This window comes from Homarus americanus, unplaced genomic scaffold (genome assembly GCF_018991925.1).
Source record: "Homarus americanus isolate GMGI-L3 unplaced genomic scaffold, GMGI_Hamer_2.0 scaffold52806, whole genome shotgun sequence".
In the NCBI taxonomy this organism is placed as follows: Eukaryota; Metazoa; Arthropoda; class Malacostraca; order Decapoda; family Nephropidae; genus Homarus; species Homarus americanus.
The window spans coordinates 10528210-10542035 of NW_024720773.1; the positions used below are offsets into that span (position 1 = coordinate 10528210).

At 37.5% G+C, this 13826-nt stretch overlaps 1 protein-coding gene across 3 annotated transcripts in view; it reads right to left on the reverse strand.

Moving 5' to 3' along the window:
* The window catches only part of LOC121861070 (inward rectifier potassium channel 2-like), a 93217-nt gene that overhangs the window by 40102 nt on the left and 39289 nt on the right, over positions 1-13826 (reverse strand). The window contains exon 1 of one of the 3 annotated variants that reach the window (XM_042358609.1): positions 6497-6694. The exons of 1 other annotated variant lie outside the window; for it this stretch is intronic. In XM_042358609.1, coding sequence (XP_042214543.1) covers positions 6497-6554 — 58 coding nt within the window. In that variant the 5' untranslated portion in view covers positions 6555-6694. Of the gene's footprint in view, positions 1-6496; positions 6695-13826 lie in introns of those variants that run through there. One more of the 3 variants, XM_042358613.1, reaches the window with a different exon arrangement.

Here is a 13826-nt window from a genome sequence, read left to right on the forward strand (position 1 = left end):
TTTAACCTCAGAATAGTGGGCAGTGATCCACCTGTACCCTCCCCCTCCCTCACCCCACACCTAAGACAGTGAGTGAATGTATAGGGCGTGTGGTGTTTAGATATACAATGACGTCACAATGCACATTTATATTTTGGGTGGTGGCAGTACCTGTGAATCACCGGGTAACATACACTGTACATCGCCCAACTCTGGTTTATCTGCCTGCTTAAGATTGAATCCCTTCCACTATCGTAAAATATATTAAAAGGCATGACAAAAGAGACCCTACGACATCTTTCCCTCACAGCCATTATGTTACGTCAATACTGCTTATTTTACTTGATATTTACAAACAAAATTTCAGTCGGACATTACAATGCTATAAATTCTACAACCACGAAAGAACCTTACAGCAATCTTTAATGCTTCACTAAGGTTTGGTACAGTATTTACCATCACAATATTTCACACATCTTGCTGACATATTTGGAAGTTTGTGTCCATTAATTCTGTAATTTTGTCACAGCCTTTATCATCTTCATATAAACACGTAACAGCTTTTAATTAATGATACACTTGCGTGGCTAGCTTCGAATTTTGCCTTGTTTATGCTCAGCACGTCACCTCAGTGTGGGAGAACGTGCCTAACACACACACACCTGTCACTACACCCTGACTTCATTGCGGAGCTCCTTATAGTGAGCCAGCTGCCCCCCTCCCCCTTCTCACTCAACACCCAGCAAGGTGTACCAGTCCCAGAGTAGCATGGGTGTACTGTGTCAACTACACCCACCCCCACCTCCCTTATCACCACTACTTCAGTACCTTCCCTCAACAACAAAAAAACCCTTCAAGTACCTCCTCCCACCCGTGCCCTTGTAGTTTCCTATGTCTATCACGATTCTCTTCAGTTTAATTCCGATATAGAGGACCTCCTTCGCTCCCTCCCTCGCCCCGTGTGTGATGTGTCAGCCTGGGTAACTCAACGGTGGGAGCATAAAATATCCTGAAACTTATGATAACATTATTAAATTATCTGAAGCTGAATATCATATCCTTTCAAGGCAGTATATTACCAAACGTGGGTACAGATATTGACAGATTACATGACTCGCTGCTGTACCTTCGACACACACAGAAACGAAATTACAGTCATATTACAATGTCCTCAGGTTCTAATGCGACAGTAAGGTTAATCAGCAAACCTTTTGATGGTCGCTACTGCAAGTTATCACCATTTCATTTCCGGATTCCAGCATATTATAAATTCAATGCCTTTTTCCTGCTGCTACTACTATTACAACTACTACTGATATTATTATTATTACTACTACTATTAATAACAATAGTAATAAATAAATAACTTTTATTGTAAACACGTGGTCGTATTGACGTGTGGGGGTCACTGACCACCCCCGAAGCAACAATTTAAAACCAAAACCAATGACGACGCGAGGCTGAGCGCACGTTTCACCATACGACCTTTCACCCTTGGATTTAATTAGATCTGGTTAATGTACAGGCATCTACCAAAGTCCATTCTCCTCTCTCCTAGAACCACGAACCTCGAGATTCAAACTTGTGAACCCGAAGCAGTAGACGGATACATTATTCTGGCTAATGCTTCGGATTCACGAGTCAGAATCTCGGGGTTCGCTGTTCAGGGTCAGAGGCGAAAGGACTTTATAATTTGATTATCATTTTAGCCCTGAAATTAGTTAGGTTAAGTTATTGTGATTGATATGTTTAGTTAATGTCTATGCATTTTAGCCTTGTCTAATTAATCTAGCTAAATTTCACCCTTAATTAATTATGATTCTCTTTATTTAGGTGAATTCTGAGATTAGTAAAAGATGACATTGCAGTGAAGAGAAGTAAAGTTTAGTCAGTGCAATGTTAATCAGTGATGTTCTTCAGTGCAATGTTGATCAAAGATGTTCTTCAGTGTAATGTTGATCAGTGATATTTGTCAGTGTAATGTTGATCAGTGATATTTGTCAGTGTAATGTTGATCAGAGTTGTTCGTCAGTGTAGGTGTTCGTTCGTCAGGATAAGCCCCACGCACACCAGTACCCGCTCTGTTACCAATATCTGAAATCATTATTAGTCGTATCATCAAAAGCATCACCCAAACTCACATCTTTCTTTTAACTTTTTAATAAATATATATATATGAAACTAAATATCATACCCGAGTTGTGGTAGTGTGTGTTAAAGTGGTGGGTCCTAACTTCTGTGATTTTAATTGATGTTATTATTACGTGTTAAATCATTGTATGTAAACTAGTTTATTAGAGTTGGTAAAATTACACGATACTTCAGGTCAGTCTGTGTGCATTTTCCCTTCCCATGGCTTCTACTAACACCTATTTATATTTACTGTATACTGTGTCCGCGCGCGCGTGTGTGTGTGTGGTGTGTGTGTGTGTGTGTGTGTGAAGTACAGTTGTGTCTTTATAATCTTCTAAAATTTACACTCAAAACACAAATTTTCCGTATAAATTTTAATAAATAAGCAATACCCAATATGAAAACTCCCATTAGTTAAATAGCATAAGGTCATATTATAGTTTTCATATTCTAAGAGATAAGTACAGAGTGTCGGTTAAATCCTGAGCTGCAACTAGGCAGATAAAATCACTACACACTGAGCAGACGCTGTGACAAGAGCGCCACTATTTAATATTTTTGTAATTTTTTTAACCACGTCATAAAAACAGATCATTGATATATACTTTTTAACCAACATAAGGCGCTAGTATTACCGTCAATAATGCTAGTACTATACTTTTATTCAAGGATTCTGTCTAAAACTTGTTAGCCTTGAGACAACTTACCACCGTGAACTCAAGAGCACGGGGGTTACTGTGTCTGTGTGTAAGTAGGTCACGACAACTATAGATTTTTATCAAGTTCAATCTTGACACACATTAGCTGACCTTGACAGCTTCACCCTTTCCCCTACCTCACACACACCTTCAGGGAGATATTTAGTCGAAAGTAAATGTCAAAGGTTAGAGTAGCAGTAACTAGGAGTGGAAAAACACTACCTCGAGCGCTGTGAAGGTGTGAGTAAAATTCTAAATACCTATATCTATAATGTTTGTACTCCGAAATTTGACCTATTTCACACACACACACACACACACACCCACACCTGGCAGGATGACATGCACGAATGGATTCAATTTTGTCTCTTCACCTGCCCACGAGAGGTGTCGCAAAAACAATTGCTTCAAATTTTTTATTCAGGAAGTCTATTGAGAGGCACATATACAAGTTCAGAGTTAAACCTTTGAGGATGATGGTTTAAACTCTTATATTCAAAGGGTTAAAACATCATCCTCTTAAAGGTTAAACCATCTTCCTTGTTTAAACTATAATCCTGAAAGATTTAAACCATCATCCTAAAAGAGTTTAACCCCCTCATAAAAGGTTAAACCATCATCCTGAATGAATTAAACCTCTATCATTCACAGGTTAAACCACCACACCTTGAGAAACAACACTATCATCCTAAAAGCATCAATTCAATATCAATTTAAAACATCGTCCTCAAAGGGTTAAATAAACTCGTACAGGCCAATTACAGGGTGGTTAATCTTTAGGTGAAGTAAGCTGGGATGGTGAGTCTTCAGGTGGTTAAGTCTGTGATCAAAACTGTTACTACTAAGACTACCAAACAATCTGTAGATGATGGTGACGATGATATGATGAAGACGATGATGATGATGGTGATGATGATGAAGACGATGATGATGATGAGGATGATGATGACTTGGTATTGATAACTAAATCAGGAGAGACAACTATAACCACGCTACATTTCCGGTGCACATTCTTCCTGTCGTCGCAACCGGTACAGTGAAGCTACAGGCAGATAAACTGTACTGTACTACCAGCTCTCGTGTAGTACAGTACCTTACGCCGACCTCTGTCAAGCACAGTACAGAGAAAGGTTAAGGAGAGAGTCGTCACCTAATGATATTTCTACGGGTTCTTAACGGAGAGAAGGAATGAATATATAAGCACTGTGACATGGTATAAAATAGTACTTAACTTACTTAAATATTGTAGTAGTGTATAAAGTGTTTCTCCAAATCGTCAGGGGAATCTTTACTTACAAGATTATAATGCTTCGTATATAGGGACAATATATTAAACTTTATCGTAAATTTATACTCGTTTGTTCCTGCTTCGCATACCATAATTTACAATCTATAATCAAAACAACCACACTCGTAATATTTCAATAAACAAAAATATAAGGAAATGGTGGTGACATTGTCCTTATCTTTAAAAAATTTCAGCATCTAATAATAATAATAATAAAAATAATAATAATAAATCACTTAAAAACAACAAGGAAAATCTTAAACTGGGACGGACTCTTACTACCAAACACAGAGGCGACTTTGATAACGACTTACAACACCACCTACACAAACAACACAACCTAATTTGAGATGTTTTGACCTTTAAACTTTACGATGCTGGCTTATTGTTCCGCTTACCTAGTTATTCGTAGCATTAAAACTGAGATTTGTCCTCTGTGTGATATTACTTCTGGACCTTCATGGCGGAACCAAACTTCAATTTCTAAAATAATTTCAGGTGGAGGCAGTTTATTAGTTCAAGGTTGGCAAGATGCTGTTTCCGAGAGAGAGAGAGAGAGAGAGAGAGAGAGAGAGAGAGAGAGAGAGAGAGAGAGTGTGTGTGTAATAATAATAATAATAATAATAATAATAATAATAATAATAATAATAATAATTAACGGTTTATTGAAAAAATTCTGCAGCCCGAAGGCTGAAAATATACATTGGACATAAATGACTTATTACATACATTGGTGGTTTAACAAAAGCCTTCATTAGAGAAAGGTAAAGGAACATACAGTGAACATACAGATTAATGTAGGTGTTAACAGCAAACTCGTAGTGTAGTAACTCCCTCCCAGATGGTGTTCGGAGGAACTCACGTGGTGTAGTAGTTCCCTCAGATGGTGTTATGAGGGACCTGGCGTGGTGTAGTAATTCCCTCACAGATGGTGTGATGAGGGACTTGACGTGGTGTAGTAATTCCCTCACAGATGGTGTTATATGAGTGAGGTTTGGTCTTAGGCCTTCCTATCGTAGACGGATTAACACATCGCTGGTTGTTGTTGGGTCTCGTGTGTGTGTGTGTGTGTGTGTGTGTGTGTGTGTGTGTGTCAACAGGGTCTGAGTGTATGAGGGATGCTACTATCGTTTTAAAGGGTCCAACAATAAGTGTATTTCGAACTTTGGACCTGTAAGATGATTGTTTGTAGTTCACTTTACATATTCGGAGGTGTCATAGCAATTACATTTTGGCCCATAGTCACAATAATGTCTCTTACACACTCACACACAGGATAACGCGCGCGTACCCAAAGTTTAGGCGGGGCCACGAACGAACAAATATGTATTATTTTCCTGTGTTAATCAGTAGTGGAAGGGTGTAAAACGGTCCTTGACCTGGGACCTAGACTGATGCCGCCGGAAGGCATGGTACGCTCCTCCCCTCCCCTTCCTGCCCGGCCTTGCACCTCCCCCGTGTGTGACTGATGGTCTTCTTCCCGCCACACACTGCCTCTTACCACCACCCTCGCTCCTCCAACACCAGCATCATGACAGTGGCACAAGAGTACAGTTGGTATAGGAACTTTGTGTGAGGAATTTCACCTGATTTTCTATCCTTTAAGCTCGTTTTTCCCACCACTCTAAATCATATCACAAAAGGATTGATAAACTAGTAAAAAAAAATGAAGAAATAAGACACTGGAACTAAAAGAAACACTTGATTTACAATATATTAACATCTGGGTTAGATTTACATGACGCCTCATTGATCTATTTACTCTACTGCTGTTGGTAAAGTTGTTTAAACACACATATCGATAGTGTATATAATCAAGTTGACAGTACAGATCCTCACGAGTTCATTCAACCTACAGACAGAGATGAAATTATTTAGCTGAAGTGCAGAGGTAAGGAGGGTCAAAGGTCACGGCCAACTTGTATTTCGTAAGTCATTTCCAATTTTTTTTTCCTTGTTCTTACACCAGTTTTAAATTTTGTGTATTAAAGCTTCAGAGAAAATCACCAAGGACAAACCATTACAGTAACAAGTCACAAAGTCATTCTAGATATTTCCCCCAAAAAAACTTTCTTGCACAAAAATTTCCTCCTAAGTTGGGCAGGGCATGGCTGCCCCAGATTCCATCATGATTCTTCCTTACTAACCTATGTGAAGCGAAGTTAACCTTAGTGAAGCGGAGTTTAACCTAACTTAACCTTCCTTAACCTTGACTGATATATCGACACAAAATAAACAAACACCTTATCGAATAGAATCATCTTAAAGAACGCCACACTTGACTTAAATGTTTACAAAGTTCAACAGCGTAGAGTAAAGACTGACCCGCGGAGTGTGACAACATACCATACACGGACCGACACAGGACAAGGTTAGATGATAAAGACAAGCTACTTACTTCTATCGCCTACCCAGTAAGTGTGTTTGCAGCTTTGGGGTTCTAAATCATGAGGCATCTTCAATCGTCACCACACACACACACACACAGCAATTGACACACCACCAGTCAATAAAACCGATAGTCACTTCCTTGTGTGTTTACGGTGCTGTACTGTTAAGCCTCGTGCTCCTCACCACCCCACAACACTAAGCTGTAGCGTCTGACTGTCACTAATCCCACACGAACCAGGCTCCCTAGTCCCTACCTACACTGTGATTTCTGAGTTGACAATGTGTCTTTTACTGACGTTAATTAATATCTCATTCTCAAACTTGTTCGAAGACTAAAAATAACAATAAAAATATTAGTGATAGAAATTAAATGATTACTCGTGTTATAACTTGAGAAAGTTTGAGTGGGAAGGAAGAATTAACGGGTAATTTAAAGTGGCACGACTCTATGTTGAAACAATAATAGGCAAAACTACAAAGAGAATATAACACTTGTTTATTTCTGTCATAAGGTAACTATCCCCGTGCGCCGGGCATGACGGTGACGTAGTTTCCAACTCGTAACTCTAGAGGCCAACTGCATCCACACTGCGGGTTACCAACTAGCAAAATATTGTAATCGATTTTTTTCCCCGGTTTTAATTTAATCTCCGGCTCACTAGTAACATACAGAAAAGAGAAAACAAATTATTGGCGCCCATCTATAAACATTAATGGTTATATTTTACCATCTATAAAACATTAATGCACAAAACACGCCTCTTCATGCTTGACTAGAAGTTAAAATTTACGAGAATCAACATAAATACTGCACTACAGGGAACACTCCTCACCAGCCAGGACGACACATCTCTCACCCACAATAAAAATTAACATAACCCGTCAGTGATAGAGACCACAATAAAAATTCCCTTATCTACCTCACACAGTCATTTACTCGAGCTCACCTCCTCAGTCGCGTGTTTATCTGAAGGTTACTCTTCCCGCTTCTTCCTTCCCAACACTTCCTTCTATCCGTCTTTCCTTCGATAGTTATGGTTGTCTCTCTGTGATTGTGAAGTTATTTAAAATCATCCTTGTGTCACTGTTCACATGGGTTAGTAAGGAGTTATGTTGCTTCTCTTATTGCCAACAAAATTTAACGTGATTCCAGACATACACAACACAACACACAAACGGTTCTAGGACAATTGCCTCCCCCCCGGACAATTGCCCTCCGACAACTGCCACCAGGACAACTTCCCCCATGGGACAATTACCCCCCACCATTGCCCGAGTAAATCTTATGTACAGCTGACCAAAGACCTTACCTAACTTAACCTAACTTTAACATTACCTAACCTGACCTAACCTAACTTTAACTTAATCTAACCTAACCAATTTTTAAATATTAAATATGACTGATCCACAAATTCTTTCACTTAATCACAATTTTTTATCACTGTTTTTTAATTACAGATTTGTAGTATAAAAAAAATTTTTGTTGTGCATTTTGTGTATATAATTATTACTACAAATAAAACATGAAAATAAAGCTTTAATTCGTAGTGTTATTTTCTCCCCTCTATTCAGTTAGTTCCATGTTTTGTTCACTGGCAATGGGGGGCAATTGTCCTGATACCCACACAACACAACACACGCACACCACAACAAAACACACACACACACACACACACACACACACACACACACACACACACACACACACGCACACCACAACAAAAACACACACACACACACACCACAACAAAAACACACACACACTACAACAAAAAACACACACACACAATTCCTTTTAATTACCGAGAGTTTGGCTATCAATTGTTTCACACCTGACCTCCAAGTCACCTTGAAAGAGCTATTAGTCTGAGCTGACCTTTTCTTCAGCCCAAGTTGTGTCTGATGAGAGTGACACGCTGGGTAGAGTGACCCGTCCTCACAACAGGTCATAAGGCCAGGTTACCCACTTATCACTTGACCGCTAGAATGGGTCCACTTGGCTATCATTATAAAAGCTGATTCACTTTGCTGTCATCACACACACTAATACACCTCCTTATAGACGGATCACACTACCCTGACCACACATCTACGAACACACATTTTGTTCTGCAGCAATACCAATCAATCACGTCAGCACAACCATCAGCTGACTAGGGATTTATGCTGATTAGAACGTCAAGACCCATGATATAGTGAAGATGTCAGCTTTACCACAGGATCACGTGAAGATTAGGCACTCAAGTTTGTTTTACCTAATGTTTAAATATCCTAATGTTATCCGACTTAGCTAAGAACTCTTGCTGCCATATATATATATATATATATATATATATATATATATATATATATATATATATATATATATATATATATATATATATATATATATATATATATATATATATATATATATATATATATATATATATATATATATATATGTACCAACAACATACTATATATATATATATATATATATATATATATATATATATATATATATATATATATATATATATATATATATATATATACTTCCTACAGGTATTAAATTAAAATCAATAAACCTTAGTATGGTCACTTCAAAACTGATAATATGTTACAGAAATTTATTTGTCAGTGGCCCAAGTTTAAAAATGCTTTAAAAACCTTTGATCTAGATGTATGATAGTTATTTAGTGGGTCCCTTATTTTTTACCTGACCTGACTAGTCACGTCACCCCCCCTGTAGCTCCTCTCCTGAGCTGTTGAAACCCATTGAAGATTCAAGAGAGATTCGTGGATGTCTTGTAATTATGTTGACCTCTACGTTTAATAAGTTCTCCCTGTATGTTTAAAATTCTCTCTGTGTAATCCGGTGCCTCTGAAGATGTCTCTTGAATACTGAGACCCAGCAAAAAAGCTACGGTGCTCCGTTAGCTACTCTAACTCCGATGTGATTTTTCTCAAGGTTTTATCAAGACAACCATACCTATACCTGCATATATATATATATATATATTTATATATGTAATATATATATATATATATATATATATATATATATATATATATATATATATATATATATATATATATCTTAGTGTCCAATCACAAAACATAGTTCCTTTACAAAATCTTGTGTTGAAAAATGCTGTGCATCCATTGTAGTATTGTAGAAAATTCCTAGTATCCCCACCAGACCAGAACCGTCCAACAGGCAGTAAAATGTGATATAGAGGAGAGGTGGTGACTCCCTGTGTAGCCGGGGCAGGAGCACATCATCCCACACCTGCATGCCTTTGAGACGCCTCAAAATATGTCAAGGAAATGATTTATCTTTAAATAAAATGAAAAGATTAGTAGCTATAAGCTATATCAGACAAACTTCCAACCTAGTGTTAAGAATGTGTTAGTCATGAACCTTAATACTGCCAAAGTTAATGTGGCTCACTCCTGCCCCACCGTGCCCATCCTCCCACGCTACCTACAGTAGACTAAAAGACCTTCGACAACACGCATTGTACTCTGACCATTGACCACACTCACACCATCCAATTTTGATAACCAAACTCTTGGGGGGTGTAGTTACGGTACAGGCAGAGTGAAGTAAATGTGTCCCTCTGACTCTTCCACCCACCAGGTTCTTTTGCTTCCAGTACGTCGGATCGTGTCACAAGGTTGGAGGACGACATGTAAAGTGTGTGTGTGTGTTACTCTACGTACCCACCATGATAACACATACAATTCCTGATTCTAACTGAGAAGACTTCATCCATGGTATTCAAGAACACAACAAATGTAGAGGGATATGAACTCACATCATATATTGCCATGTGACCTACAACACCACCCACCGACACACCAGGTTAGAGGAGCATTGTGAGGTATGAGACGTTAATCAGAAAGGCAGCGAGTACACTAAAGCAAGGAAAAGTATATGAGGGTCTGTGTGTGCTGTATACCGACCTGTCTTCTATGTACAGTACACGTTAGTCGGACATTCAACGATCTGTATACCCAAATTCTAAGTAATACATCTTTATTTATTATTGTAGTATTTTATTATTATTATTATTAGTTACCTGTTAATAAAAAACTAACTGACCAAAATTCACGAAGATACAACTTCATTCCCACAATTTAAATCATTAATACATATTCCATCAAGTAATGAATTAAAATGTAATAACAATGAATACAAATAAAACGAACAATCTAAATAAACAAAAAAAAGGTCATGAAAGTAGTAATTATTAAAAAGTAAAAAAAAAATTATATTTACCACGATGCAATAATGTTAATCAAGAGGTGAAAGTTTGGAAAGTTGCGGCTAACACTTTCTTGAGTGGGATTCCCGGCAGCCTGAGACCCTGCAAGTCCATGGTTGAGGAGGGAGAAGCCTTGTCCGCTGAGCACCTTCACACACCGATACCACCAAGTTGATAAACTCGCCTACAAGTTTAACTGCCACCACCTAATTCATTCCTCACAGTCTTGCCTCTTTCTTTTAAGTTGTACAAGTCGGCACATATCACCACGGTTTCTTTTGTCAACAGTATAGCCAGGGAAGGACTCTCTCTCTATGTCTATTTCCTTTCTTTTCTATCTCTTTCTTTCTCTTTCCCTCTCTCTATTTCCTTTTTTCTCTCTCTCTCTTCCATCTCTTTTCTTTCTCTCTCTTCCATCTCTCTCTCTCTCTCCTGTCCACTAACTAAAAATACAACGACCATTTCCAAACCTCTTATATCATCATTAATAACTCTCACTCTGTAATATATAATCCTTCACACTATAAAAAATAAACCCGTGAACACCTTTAGCACTGTTGACTCAATTAAAATCAATATCCCCCAACTCATCTAAGGCAATTAGTTTACAGGTATTCATATTTTTTCTCAGGTAACGTAATAACAAACTACTACATAGGAATTTACGATAGCTATTCATCGTATTTTTTTTTATCATATGGTTTCAATATATCTCATTAGTTTGTATATCTTTTTTTACACACCTGGGCATGGAAATTAGTCCTTATAAACCTGTGGACGTCATGGTAGATATTTTATTTCCTTTAATCAAGTTCCTTTTTTTTCCATCTGTCCATTCAACTTTTTAGCTATTTCTTATAATTTGAATTTTTACTCATTTACATCTCTATACAGTCTCCCCCCTTCTCTCTTTCTGTCTTTTGTCTGTTTGTCTGTCTGTCTCTCTCTCAGACAAGTCACCACACGTACAGTAACTCCCACAAGACATTAAGGTGTGTGTCCTTTGCTCCAACTTCTGAAGACGGTATCATAGTACTCAAGGGAATATCATCGTACTCAAAGGGTTAAGGCAGAGTACCAACGACAGAGTACCTGTAGTCAAAGGGTTATAATCGTACTTAATGAGTTATGGAATTATAATCAAAGGGCTAATTTACTGTACTCAGGAGCTTGGCATCGTAGGGAAGGGGTGAAACACAGCTATGCATAGGGTACACGCCTATAGATCAAGTTTGGTAAGGGGAGACTACTTAGTTTTAGGGGGAAATGGAGACACAGGAATAACTTATCGAACCAATCTTGTTAAGTACTGTCACAGAGAGATGGTCTACAAATGAGCAGCTATACTTTTGAGGGAAGTTGATTCAGCTCTGTAAGAACTTTGATTACTGAGACGAGTTCTTATGTATTGTAGTTTTTTTCATATGCTTTCATATTCGTATCTGTTATATGGAACAATTTTTTTTTGTTTATAAATAAGTATTGTAATAAAGAAATCCCTGTACCTGTGCTGTTCTGAATAGATAATTTGTAGTTAAATCTGGGTACTGTTGTCTGCTCCACCTGTCCATACTAACGTGTTCTTTTTCATTAGATCAGTTTTTAACTCCGCTACCTTCTATTTATGGCGTTGGGGACATAATGAAAACTTCAAGTTAAAAATTTTTAAATTATTCTGCTCCCCTGATGTAATTTTACAGATACCCGACTGTGGCTCAACGATATAAAAATGACAGCTAACGCACCGCCCACCATGGTTTAATCACTCAGGTCTCCTCATCTTCTGACAAAAACATCAAATATTATTAAAGCAATAATGTCTGGTAGTGATGATTTACCCTCTGACGACCATCAACGTGATAACGAGATTTAATTTCCAACAATTCGAAGTTAAAATATTAAGATACTTACTTAAGATAAGTTTTTGCCAAGAGGACACATCAGAATCTTTAAAAATGTCCCAAGAACAGGCTAACTGGCACTGCTGATGATTATTAAAACAAATCCTCTGCCGTCGTCAGTGTAATTACCAGTTATCTTAATTATTTTACAATTTAGGGTGAGTTTAGTGAGGTGTGTGAACGTGTGATATCATCAGCGAGGAGCCGCCAGAGAAACGTTCACTATATATATATATATATATATATATATATATATATATATATATATATATATATATATATATATATATATATTATATATCAAACGTTTACTATCCACAACAGTTTAACATCCTTTTACTATTTAACGATCCTGGAGACTGTGGTCTCTTCATCTGTGCTCACACACACACACACCGTTAATTATTATTATTATTTATTATTTACACACACACACACATCAACATTTAAACGATATATCAATCTACAGCTGAATAAACGTGTATGTTCCCCACAAACTGTACGAATGAAACATGAAAATATATAATAGTAATAACAGCACTTTTCTAAACAGCACTCTCTTCCCGCTACACCACACCACAGCCTCCCACATCTCCTATAACCCCACTCCTATACAGTACATCACTATATGTCTGATCTATATTCGTGGTAATTTATATAAAAAAAATAAGGGTAAATGATTTAAGTATCCAACCTTAAGCCGAGTGACGACAACAGCAGAGAAGAACAAGATACGAGGTAGCCTATTGTCATGAACCTGTAAAAAATAAACACCCTGGAATGCTTTTATTTTATTTTTTTTTTAATATTTATAAAATCTTAAAAATGCTTCTTAAATGGGAGGAATAAGTGTAAAGTAAACGCCTTTCTTAGTTCATCATACTTCACAGGTAACCTTCCCACAATGATTCAAAATTCGATAAGCAGTAGAGTAAGAGAGGGAGCAGAATGTCGCCGTGACGGGTGGTGGTGTTGATCTACAGCCTCTGGACCATAAGTATCTGGGTTATAATCATATATATCCAAGACAGTTAATGATCTGAATGAAATCTGAAGGCCTGAGAACCGCCTCTAGCCTCCTATCTCTCAGCTGTTTGAAGGTTCACTCTGCTCACCAGGCTTATTCCACTGTTAATTATATGACTTGTTGAGAAAATTAGATATGTTTAATTTAGAAACACAC